At 51.1% G+C, this 10,993-nt stretch overlaps 1 protein-coding gene across 1 annotated transcript in view; it reads right to left on the bottom strand.

The window, feature by feature from the left end:
- Positions 1–10,993, bottom strand: part of NECAB2 (N-terminal EF-hand calcium binding protein 2) — a gene marked incomplete at its 5' end in the record, with an annotated part of 25,605 nt that overhangs the window by 5,676 nt on the left and 8,936 nt on the right. Inside the window, 3 exon segments of the mRNA XM_077754172.1 lie at positions 321–416; positions 418–538; positions 1,896–2,032. Coding sequence (XP_077610298.1) covers positions 321–416; positions 418–538; positions 1,896–2,032 — 354 coding nt within the window.

Genomic DNA, 10,993 nt, shown 5'->3' with positions numbered 1-10,993 from the left:
CCATAGACACTGTGCCGTTTTCTACAACCCGCAGACGCGCCGAGTCACAGGAGAGATTGCATGACAGCCGCCTCATGCAGGAGGTCTCTAACCTCTCCTGGGCCGCCGTCCCTCACCCACCACCGCGCCACCTCCGGGCACCGCCTCCCAGGCCAGGCCTGCCTGAGAGCAAAGGCACAAGGAGCCCTGTCCCCTCCCCCTTGCCCCGGGCGCCTCTCCTCGGATAGGCACCAGGGACATCTTGTCCCTAGTCGTGGCCGCCAGGCTCTGTCGGGACGCGGGGGCAGCGGAGAGGCGTGTGGGCTCCGCGGGCTTATTACCTTGTTCTCCAGCCGCCCCACCAGCTCTGCCANTTTGAGAATTCCCCAAGGACCCCCCGCCCCCCAGGGCTCCGCACCCCAGGCCGCCACTCTCACCAGGCGGAAGACTCTTCCCGTGTTCTGCGGCCCCCAGCTTATGGTTGGGGGCGTGGGGGGGCGCGGGGCTCCCACACCAGGCCTCCACTGCGCCGTGGCCGGGTTTGTCGTGGTTCTGTCTGCTGCGGTGTGAGGGGACGAGACACGCACTGTGAGCGAGGCCGCAGGGCCCTGGCCACAAGCCCAGACGTGTGCACTTGACCCGGTCTAGGCCTGCTCCTGTGAGGCGCGCGTCATGGCCTGTTTCCCGGAGGCGGCACCGGGGCCAGGGCAGTCGGGACCCGAACTTCACTACACTCTAGGACCACACAGCCCGGGCCCCGTCCCCGGGAGCTTCGGTTCCAGGGCTGGGGCGACATTGAGCCAGGCCCCTACCCCGCTGCCTAACACACACCCCCTCCTCCTCCTCCCCGTGGGGTGGGGTGGGGGGAGCCCCCGTCTGTACCCACCAAACAACCTGCCTCTCCGCACAACGGTGCCCCAGATATGGTCCAGAGAGCCCGGGACAGGACAGACACATCTGTGACCCTGACCTCAGCGGGCCCCAGAGAGAAGGGCCAGGCCCCGCCCCCTGTCCCTGTGCGCTGCCCCCAGGCACACCGGTGTGCACGCAGGTGCTGGGCCCCGGCACACGCCCTGCCGGTGCCTGGCACCACAGAGGGGGCTCTGTCACCGCTCGGTGAATTCCCGGCCACCGTGCACCCCGAGATGCTGGAAAACTCGCCGCAGACACGGATACACCCAGTCACGCAGCAAACACGCCCTGTGCCCAGCCCCCTTCTGCCCCTTGGTGCATTCTGGAATTTGTCCCCTGTGAACCTGAAAACTCAACCAGCCCCTCCTCTGTGCGGCGGGGCCACTCCAGCCTTCTGGAAGGGGGAGAGGCCATGGAGTCTTTGGGGTGTCAATCCTGATGCCCCACAAACCAGCAGCAAATTGTGTGGAGGGAGGTCTCCCCACAATGGGCAGCAGGGCTCTGAACCAGTGGCTCACGCCTGGACGGGGTGGCCTAAGGGGACTCGCAGCCCAGAGCCCAAAGAGCTGGGATCTGAGGCACTGTGGGGTTGGAGTGTGTGTAGGGAGGGGTCTCCCCATTGTGACCTGCCCACCCCCCCGCCTCCCGCACAGGGGCGGGCGGGCGTAACCGCTGACACACGACGGAGCTGGCGCTGCACAGGACAGCAGCGACAATTGTGCAGGGGCCTATCTGATCTACAGCAGGTGAAAACGGTTTTAATCATGACAGGGACCACGACGCTGAAGGAAATCGCTAAGCGTCAGCTTCCAGAGCTGCGGCCGTCCACAGCGGGGGCCTCAGAACCACAGGGCCCAGCACGGATACAGAGTTCGGGGCTCACCTTGCCCAAGGTCACCCAGTCCCCAAGCACACGGACGGCCCCAGCAAGCAGCAGGTTGCCGTGTGAGTGTGTGTGCGCGTGGCACATCCCCAGATGACCCTGCGAGGTCCCAGTGACACACCGGATGTGGCTGGTCTGCTCCTCAATGGCCTCCACCGCACTCTCCACGGAGCTCAGCAGCGACTGGATCTGATTGGCCGTCTCCTTCAGGAGAAAGCGGGTCACAAACTGGTCCACATGGCTCCCGCCCTCGTACACCTGTGGGGGGAAGAAAGGGGCCCACGTGGGAAAGGGGGGACAGAGGGAACTTAGGTGTGGCGTCTGGCCCAGAGCTGCGGGGGTGGGGTCTCTGCTTTGCAGAAAGTAACGGGGACCCCGGTGCCTCCTTCAACTTGCAAAATGTAGAGCCTCCGCGTCAGGGAAGGGGCCATGGATTCAAAGACGGAGAATTGAGCCCTGGCTTCCCCACGTACTAGTTCCTGACCTCTGTGACCACGACAGGGTCCCACCACTGAACGAGGAAACGCATACAAAACGCTCGGCACAGTGCGTGTAACACAGCAAATACTCAGTGAGCGGCAGCTGCTATGGTGAAGGCGCTGGTGTTAATACTCGTGATCGGGGTGATCGTGACACTGGAGACGACAGAGGAGATGGCGGTCGTGGCGGTGGTGATGAGGCAGTGGTGACGGGTATGAAGATGGCGGCAGAGATGAGCATGGTGGTGAAGCTGACGAGGGGAGAGGCGACGAGGACGCTCACTGGAGGTGGTGAACTTGATGTTCTTGTCGACAGGGAGGAAGCAGGAAAGAAGACGACATGGCCCCACCCTCCTCCTTCCTCCAAGGAGGATCCTTGGCCTCTTGAGCCTTCACGATGCTACTCAGAGAAATGAAAGGAAACTCCAAAGCAAGCAACTGGAGAGGTTCAGCTGGCTTCTCCCAAGAAGGAGCCTGAGACTCTGCCTCAGGAGGAGGGGCCAGCAGGGGGTGGGGGGTAGGGAACCAAGAGAGGAAGATTCAGAGGCCACGAGGAGACGAGCTCTAGGGAAAAAGCAGGAAGGGGGGGTTCCACCGAGTTTGCTCTGTGGTGTGCGGCTCTCCCCTTCTGTCAAGAGCAAAGCCCTTCCTCCCAGCTTCTGGGCCCGCGGAGGCGGCTTTGTGGCACAAATGAGGTTCCGGCTTAGCCAGGTCACTCAAGGATGAGAAGGATCAAAATGGCACTGTGTTGGGACTCCGGTCCCAGAAACCTGTGTGGCTCTCCCGCCCCCTCTGCCAAGACCCCGCCCTCCGGAGCCAACTGCCCGGCACCTTGGAAATCTTCCCCAGGCCCGGGCCCGGCAAGGCAAACAGGGCTCTTGAGGAAAGCAAATTAAACCATCCATCACTCTGACTGGGAATTAATCAGCGACGGTGCACAAGGGAAACACGGCTGGAGACAGACCGGGAAACGAGGCAGAGGCAGGGAGCATGGGGAGGCGAGGCGCACGCACACAGGGAGGTGTGGAGGTGGCCGTCCTGAGCCGACACCGGAGATGCGTCCCGACGCGATGAATCGGTGGCAGACAGTGGATACGGTTTTGCTCTCCTAATGCATTTCGGTTATTGATGATCCTCGCTAGCTAATGGCTAAAACCACACTTGGTCGAGTGATCAACGGGCTCTGGATAAATGAACGGCCAAAACGAACAAGAAGATGTAATGTGGTAAGAAATGTAAATGCAAAGAGATAGCCTGCTAGGAGCCATCAAGTAGAAAAACGAGCTGAAGTGTGTTAAAAGCCCTCAGATCGGTGACTGAGGGGCCGTCACAGATCCAGGAGTGTAACCCGTTAGCTCAATTCCAAAAAGACAAGGGATTTTCAAAGGAATAAAAATGCAGGGGTGCCTGGCTGGCTCACTTGGTTGAGCATTCGACTCTTGATTTCGGCTCAGGTCACGATCTCAGGGTCATGAGATCAAGCCCCGTGTGGGGCTCTGCACTGAGTGGAGAACCTGCTTGGGATTCTCTCCCCCCCTCCCTCTGTCCCTCCCCCACTCATGTGTGCATGCGCACCCACACACGCACGCTCTCTGAATAAAAACATTTTTTTTTTTATTTTAAGGAGTAAAAATGCAGCTTTTACAGATTTCACCTCCACCACAATCAATGCATCCCGCATCCAAGAAACCAACTCCTCCAATTCCAGAGGAAAAGGATGAGATCCGGGAACTGCGTGTGGTGTAGATGCAAGACTCGTCTTCAGGGTAACAGGGAGATCTTCAGAAATCCGCAAATCTCTGACACGTTACCACATGAGCACCTTTCCAGCAAAGAGTGCCTAGGAATCTCCCCCCACATATCCAGGGCTGAGTCAAAGAAAGCACTCTGGAAGCAGGGAGCCGTGTAAGGAAGTGGCGGTGACGGCGCCCATTCGATGTAAGATTCCGGGGGTCGGGAGATGAACACACTCGCTGATGATAGTTAAATTTCAGTCACATTGGATTATGTCAATAAAGGGTGTAAAAGTATGGGAAACACATCTGAAACTCTCAAAAAACTCCTTTAGCTCCTCAAAAGGGAATAGGAGGAGTTCCCTGTTAACTCGGGACAAAAACACAATTAAGAACATTCACAGTGCCAGGGCGCCTGGGGGCTCAATGGAGCATCCGACTTTGGCTCAAGTCATGATCTCACAATTCATGAGTTTGAGCCCCATGTCAGGCTCTCTGCTCTCAGCGCAGAGCCTGCCTCAGATCCTCTCCCCCACCCCCCTTACTTGCATGCTCTCTAGAAAAAACAAACACTAAAATAAAAAAAAGAAAGAACGTTCACAGTGCCTGTTGCAGAGGTTGCCCATGAAATGAAAGCTACAGCGTCTCCCTAGGAAACCACAATCGATGCTATAAACAAAGTGGACCGTCAAAAGGTAAAATGTCAAAGGGATAGGGAAGCACACAAAATGGGAAGAATAAAATATTATGAGAGCAGCTGGAGCAGAGAGATTACTACAATAATGGAAAGCTGCCTCAATTCCCTCATGTAAAGACAAGTCCCAGATTTGATGATGAAATGAGGTCCGAATGGGGCACATCTAAACCAAAACAGCATCGAGTGATTGACAAAGAAAAGTCTGGGCAAAAATCCTACCACCAGAGGGGCGCCTGGGTGGCTTAGTCGGTTAAGCGTCCGACTTTCGCTTGGGTCATGATCTCACGGTTCGTGGGTTCGAGCCCCGCGTCGGGCTCTGTGCTGACTGCCAGCTCAGAGCCTGGGGCCTGTTTCAGAGTCTGTGACTCCCTCTCTCTCTGACCCTCCCCTGCTCACGCTGTCTCTCTCTCTCTCTCTCCTAGAAATAAATAAAAACATTTAAAAAAAAAAAATGCTACCACCAGACGTGGTTAAGTGAAGAGGACAAGTTGCGGTATCACTAGAAGATGGGATTTAGAGAACACGGTATCGCAGGAGGTAAGAGGGGTCACAGTGCAACAGCAAAAGACATCGTGCACACCAAGCACAGGACGTTACCGGACCATCATGCAATAGGAGAGGATATTGCTATAAACACTGCATTCGGATGGACACACTTTATAAAGCAATTTTGCTCTATCTCCAGAGCCCTGCACTGTTGCCGACTAGGGGTCTCTTGTCCAGGAAGGGAGCACACACAGGATTGAATACAAGAGAGACTAAAGTCCAGGAGGAGACCAGAGTCCTGAACAGGGGTTTCGTCTCTGTGTTTTCTGAGTGCTCAAGATCTTACACACGTGGTGAACATGGAGAACACAATCAGATGGTAATCGTTAACTTGTGTGATTAAGGAGCAAAAGGTGGGGGGGCAAATGGTGTTCGTGATTAAGGTACATTAGCGTCAGATGGAAAGTAATTTCCCACAGGTGATATAACAAGTTACTCGTGATCTGGTTACACTGTCTCGCTAACTAACCTCGAGTGGTTTAGCCCAGTGGTGGCGGCTTTCTGCCCTAAGCCTTTTTCTAACCATTTATGTAAACAGAGCGTATCTCCCCACATTGCACGGCTCCTATTCTTTGACTCAGTTGCTCGATCTATGATAATCTATCCCTAAGAAATCATGCGAAATGTGCACAAATGTTCACGTCCCAAGGTTACAGTATTATTCATAATAGCAAAACGCTGGTAATCATCTACTATGGCCCCAAACAGAGGAAAAGTAAATTTAAGTAAGAGTATTTAAAAAGATGCTTCTGGACAGGTTTAATAACATAGGAAAAGTGTTTGTTAAAATATTAGGTGAAAAAACACAAAGAATAAGTTTTGTACGCAGGACAATATTAGATATATTCAAGAAATACAGATGGGAAGAAAGGCTCCGAGGTAGGAAACTAACATGTCGAATAACAGTGGTGAGCAACAGCAGGAATTACAAATGGTTTGAAATTTTTCCTTATACTTTTGTCTATTTCCTAAATTTTGCAAGTTGAATACGTACCATTTATGATAAAAACATAACAAAAGTCTATAGGCATCAAACAACATGGCTAAGATCTAGTAAAGAAAACCATTAACAATACAGAGATTAGATAATTTGATGTGACAAATCAGTTCCTCATTGTCCCATAGGGGAGATAACTGGACAATAACAAATAGGGATGCACGAGCATCGTTAGGGGCGCCTGGGTGGCTCCGTCGTTTTGAGCATCCGACTTGACGTGGGTCGTGATCTCTCGGTGTGTGAGTCTGAGGTTGTGAGCGCAGAGCCTGCTTGGGATTCTTTCTCTGGCTTTCCCTTGCACGTGTGCTCCCTCTCAAAAATAAATAAAACACAGGGGTGCCTGGATGGCTCAGTCAGTTAAGTGTCTGACTTCGGCTCAGGTCATGGTCTCATGGTTCATGGGCTCGAGCCCCGTGTCGGGCTCTGTGCTGACAGCTCAGAGCCTGGAGTTTGTTTCAGATCCTCTGTTTCCCTCTCTCTCTGACCCTCCCCTGCTCACGCGCTCACTCGCTTGCTCTCTCAAAAATAAATGAAAAAAATTAATAAAAAAATAAAACATTAAAGCATTTTAGGCAAAAGTGAAAGTCTTTTTTTTTAATTTATTTGAAAAATTTTTTTAATGTTTATTTTTGAGAGAGACAGAGCATGAGCAGGGGAGGAGGGGCAGAGAGAGAGAGAGGGAGACACAGAATCCGAAACAGGCTCCAGGCTCTGAGCTGTCAGCACAGAGCCCGACACGGGGCTGAACTTGGGAACAGGGAGATAATGACCTAGGCTGAAATTGGATGCTTAGCTGACTGAGCCACCTAGACGCCCCAAAAGTTTATTTGGGACAGAGAAAGCATGAGTGGGGGACAGACGCGGAGAGCGTGAGAGCCCCAAGCAGGCTCTACACCGACAGCACAGAAGCTGACACGGGGCTTGAACCCACAAACTGTGAGATCATGATCTGAGCCGAGGTCGGATGCTCTACCGACGGAGCCACCCAAGCGCCCTGGTATAAAAGTCTTTAAAATGGACGCGAGATTACCAGGTCTCCTGTCAACGCGCGCTCTGGGTTAAGCGAGTCTTCTCTTGTTTGGGGGCTCCTTTTAAAACTCTGTCAAATGTAGAATAGTAATGATACTGAAAATAATTCTCATCCACAGAAACGCACAGGAATTTTGTCTGGCAGAACGCAGCCAGCTGCCGCTGGCACGGAGGACAGTGCCCAGTTCTGCACACTGATTCACAAATTCACTCGGCGCTCCTGGTCGCCTCCATCCATGGTATGATGTGTTCTCAGGACTTTCCTTTGAGCCAGCTGTAACACCCTACTGGCTCTCACACTGATTAATGAGTTTTTAAAAATATACTGCCTTTAAAAAAGGGGGTGGGGGTGCTCCTGGCTGGCTCAACTGGTAGAGCACATGACTCAGGATCGTGAGTTCAAGTCCCACACTGGGCGTGGAGTTTACTTAAAGATAAAAAACTGGGCACCTGGGTGGTTCAGTCAGTTAAGCATTGGACTTTGGCTCAGGTCATGATGTCATGGCTCGTGGGTTTGAGCCCCGCAACGGGCTCTGTGCTGACGGCTCGGAGCCTCCTTTGGGTGATCTGTCTCCGTCTCTCTCACTGCCCCCCACCCCTACTCGTGCGTGCGAGCGTGCGTGTGTGTGTGCGCGCGTGCTCTCTCAAAAATAAACACTTAAAATTTTTTAAAAAATAAAAAGATTAAAAGTTAAAAATTAGAATATTTAAGTTCTGTGTATTGAGAATTGAAAACTCAATGTAATAATACTTCTTTACTTTCGTTATTCAGTCATAATAAGATCACAAATTAGATCACGAATACCTTAAAAAAAATTTTAATGTTTATTTTTGAGAAAGAGAGGCGGGGAGAGAGAGAAGAGAGGCGGGGGGNGAGAGAGAGACAGAGTGAACAGGGAAGGGGCAGAGAGAACGGGAGAGACAGAATGTGAAACAGGCTCCAGGCTCTGAGCTGTCAGCACAGAGCCCGATGCAGGGCTCGAACCCACAAACCACGAGATCGTGACCTGAGCCGAAGTTGGACGCTTAACTGACTGAGGCCCCTGGGCACCCCCCTCATGAATACCTTTTTAAATAAATAGTGGCAATATGGTAAATGATATAAAGGTTTTGTGTGAAAACTGTATATCCAATCCGGATATAAATAAGTGATATGAACTCTTTCTGGGGTTAAAAAATTACTGAATTCCCATCTGCAAAGACAAAAAAAAAAAAAGCCTTAAATGATTTTTCTCAATTTTGAAACCAAAACTTAAGGAGTGGCTGCTGTTATTAACATCTGTAATATAAATTCAAATGTTGGTGCTGAAAAAATGAAATATTTCTACTTGTACAAGAGACACGATTTCACCTTTTCACAATGTATCTTTTAGTAGCGTGTGCTTTATACCAAAGAAGGGGCAGCTCTTTTCCCATTTCAAATTCTGAAAAGTAGGATCCAGCTCATTCTCTCAAGCATCCATGGATCATTAAAAAAACAACATGGGGCACCTGGGCGGCTCAGTCGGTTCAGTGTCCAACTCTGGATTTTGGCTCAGGTCGTGATCTGACAGTTCGTGGGGTCGAGCCCCACGTCCAGCTCTGTGCTGACAGGGTGGAGCCTGCTTCAGATCCTCTGTCCCCCCCACCCCCGCGCACAGTAATAAATAAACATTAAAAAAAGAAAAGCCGGGGCGCCTGGGTGGCTTAGTCGGTTAAGCGTCCGACTTTCGCTCAGGTCACGATCTCGCGGTTCGTGGGTTCGAGCCCCGCGTCGGGCTCTGTGCTGACTGCCGGCTCAGAGCCTGGAGCCTGTTTCAGTCTGTGACTCCCTCTCTCTCTGACCCTCCCCTGCTCATGCTGTCTCTCTCTCTCTCCTAGAAATAAATAAAACATTAAAAAAAAAAAAAAGAAAAGCCAACTCAAATACTATTATAACGAAGAACTCTCCACACAATGAAACACCAGAGAGGAAACCTTTCGGGTCACTCAGTTCCATCCTAACACAGTGAGGTGAGGAATGAGCAGGGACGTGGCAGAAGACAGAGATCAGGGAGAGAGGAAATACCTAGATATTAAGGTCATGGATGCAGTGAAAATATCAAATGTTTTTTGTTTTTTTTTTAAGTAGGCTCCACACCCGGAGCAAAGCACAACCTGGGACTTGAACTCATGGATCAAGACCTGAGCTGAGATCAAGAGTCAGATGCTTGGGGCGCCTGGGTGGCTCAATCAGTTCAGCATCCAACCTCGGCTCAGGTCATGATCTCGTGGTTTCTGAGTTCGAGCCCCGCGTCGGGCTCTGTGCTGACAGCTCGGAGCCTGGAGCTGCTTCAGATTCTGTGTCTCCCTCTCTCTCTGCCCCTCCCCCACTCACACTCGGCCTCTAAGTAAATAAATATTAAGAAAAAAAAAGTCGGATGCTCAATCGACTGAGCCACCCAGGCGCCCCTCAAAGGTAAGTGTTTTAAAACTTCAAACTTCATTATCAAAAGAACATAAATAGTTCAATGGACTTACGGGAAATAACAGCAGCAGGATAAAAACCATAAAGAAAGTAGAAAACATATCAGGAAACTTAAATGAATGTGTCAGGGGCTGGTCATTTGAGACTAATCAAAACAGGCAAAAACATCATCACATGTTAGGTTTTTAATGGTGTAACCAAAGAGGGCAAAAATGAAAACAACACTTGAGCTGTAAAAGCAGATGTTTTATTGCACGTCGTCTGCATGAAGTGCCTGTTTTGTGTCAAATAAGGTTTTAGATTTTTTAAAAAATCAACATACTACGTGTAACTGATCACACAACCAAACCTGGCCGTGATCGTTTTGGAGGAAACTATCTCAACCTGGACACAAAAAGTGATGCTTTGCAGAAGCAAGGAGTGACTTTCTAAAAAGCTACTAAAATACTCTTCTCCCATTTGTACCTGGACCCCAGCCTCGTGGATAAATTCGATCTTTGAACCGAAAAATGAATCTGTGATAGAGAAACCGATTCACACTCAGCAAATATTCAAAACCACCTACAACTCATTCCCAAAGGAACATCCAAGGCCTCATTTCCCGAGTGAGAGAGAGAGAGAGAGACCCTGCTCCGTAGCGGGAGGGATTCAGCGCTGTGATAGACGAATACTCCGGGCTTTTCGCAGGAAGTCAAGGACTGTTCAACAGAAGATACTCTAATAATAGAATCCACCCCATCAATAGCTTAAGAAAAAAATCATGTAATCACAAAGGCAATTTAAAAACTTCACTACCACCTCCAAAGACAAAATTTAACGGAGGGAAGGCAGAGATACATTTTTGTAAACAGGCTGAGGATTCTAAAAAAAGAGCTGGTATTAATATTGTAATTAGCGGAGAAATACCGCAGAGACACACTTGAAAACCAGGAGCAGAACAGAGGTCCCGACGGAGGGCCGGGACGGGGCTGCAGGATCTGGGGGACACAGGGCGGTCAGGGGACACACGTCGGACACGGAGAAGTGCACCACTTCCCAACTCACGCCAGGGCCGCCGATCAACAAAGGCGAACGAGGCAACACGGGTCGGTGATGGAAGCGAAGCCTCTGAAACCAGCAACGAGCTGCGGTTTCCACAAACAAAAATCAGCTTGAAAATACTGGAGAGAAAGGCATGGCATGCCCGGCCCGGCCGCAAACCCGCCACCGCGCCAGCCAGGGACACACCCTCATGTGTGCGCGCTTTCTGAGAGCAGAAGGTCCAAACCTGGTCTAAGTTGAACGTGTAGATA

Source organism: Crocuta crocuta, unplaced genomic scaffold (genome assembly GCF_008692635.1).
Source record: "Crocuta crocuta isolate KB4526 unplaced genomic scaffold, BGI_CrCroc_1.0 scaffold61, whole genome shotgun sequence".
NCBI lineage: Eukaryota > Metazoa > Chordata > Mammalia > Carnivora > Hyaenidae > Crocuta > Crocuta crocuta.
Note: the sequence above shows the minus strand (reverse complement) of the source record. Positions and strands in the feature narration are given on the sequence as shown.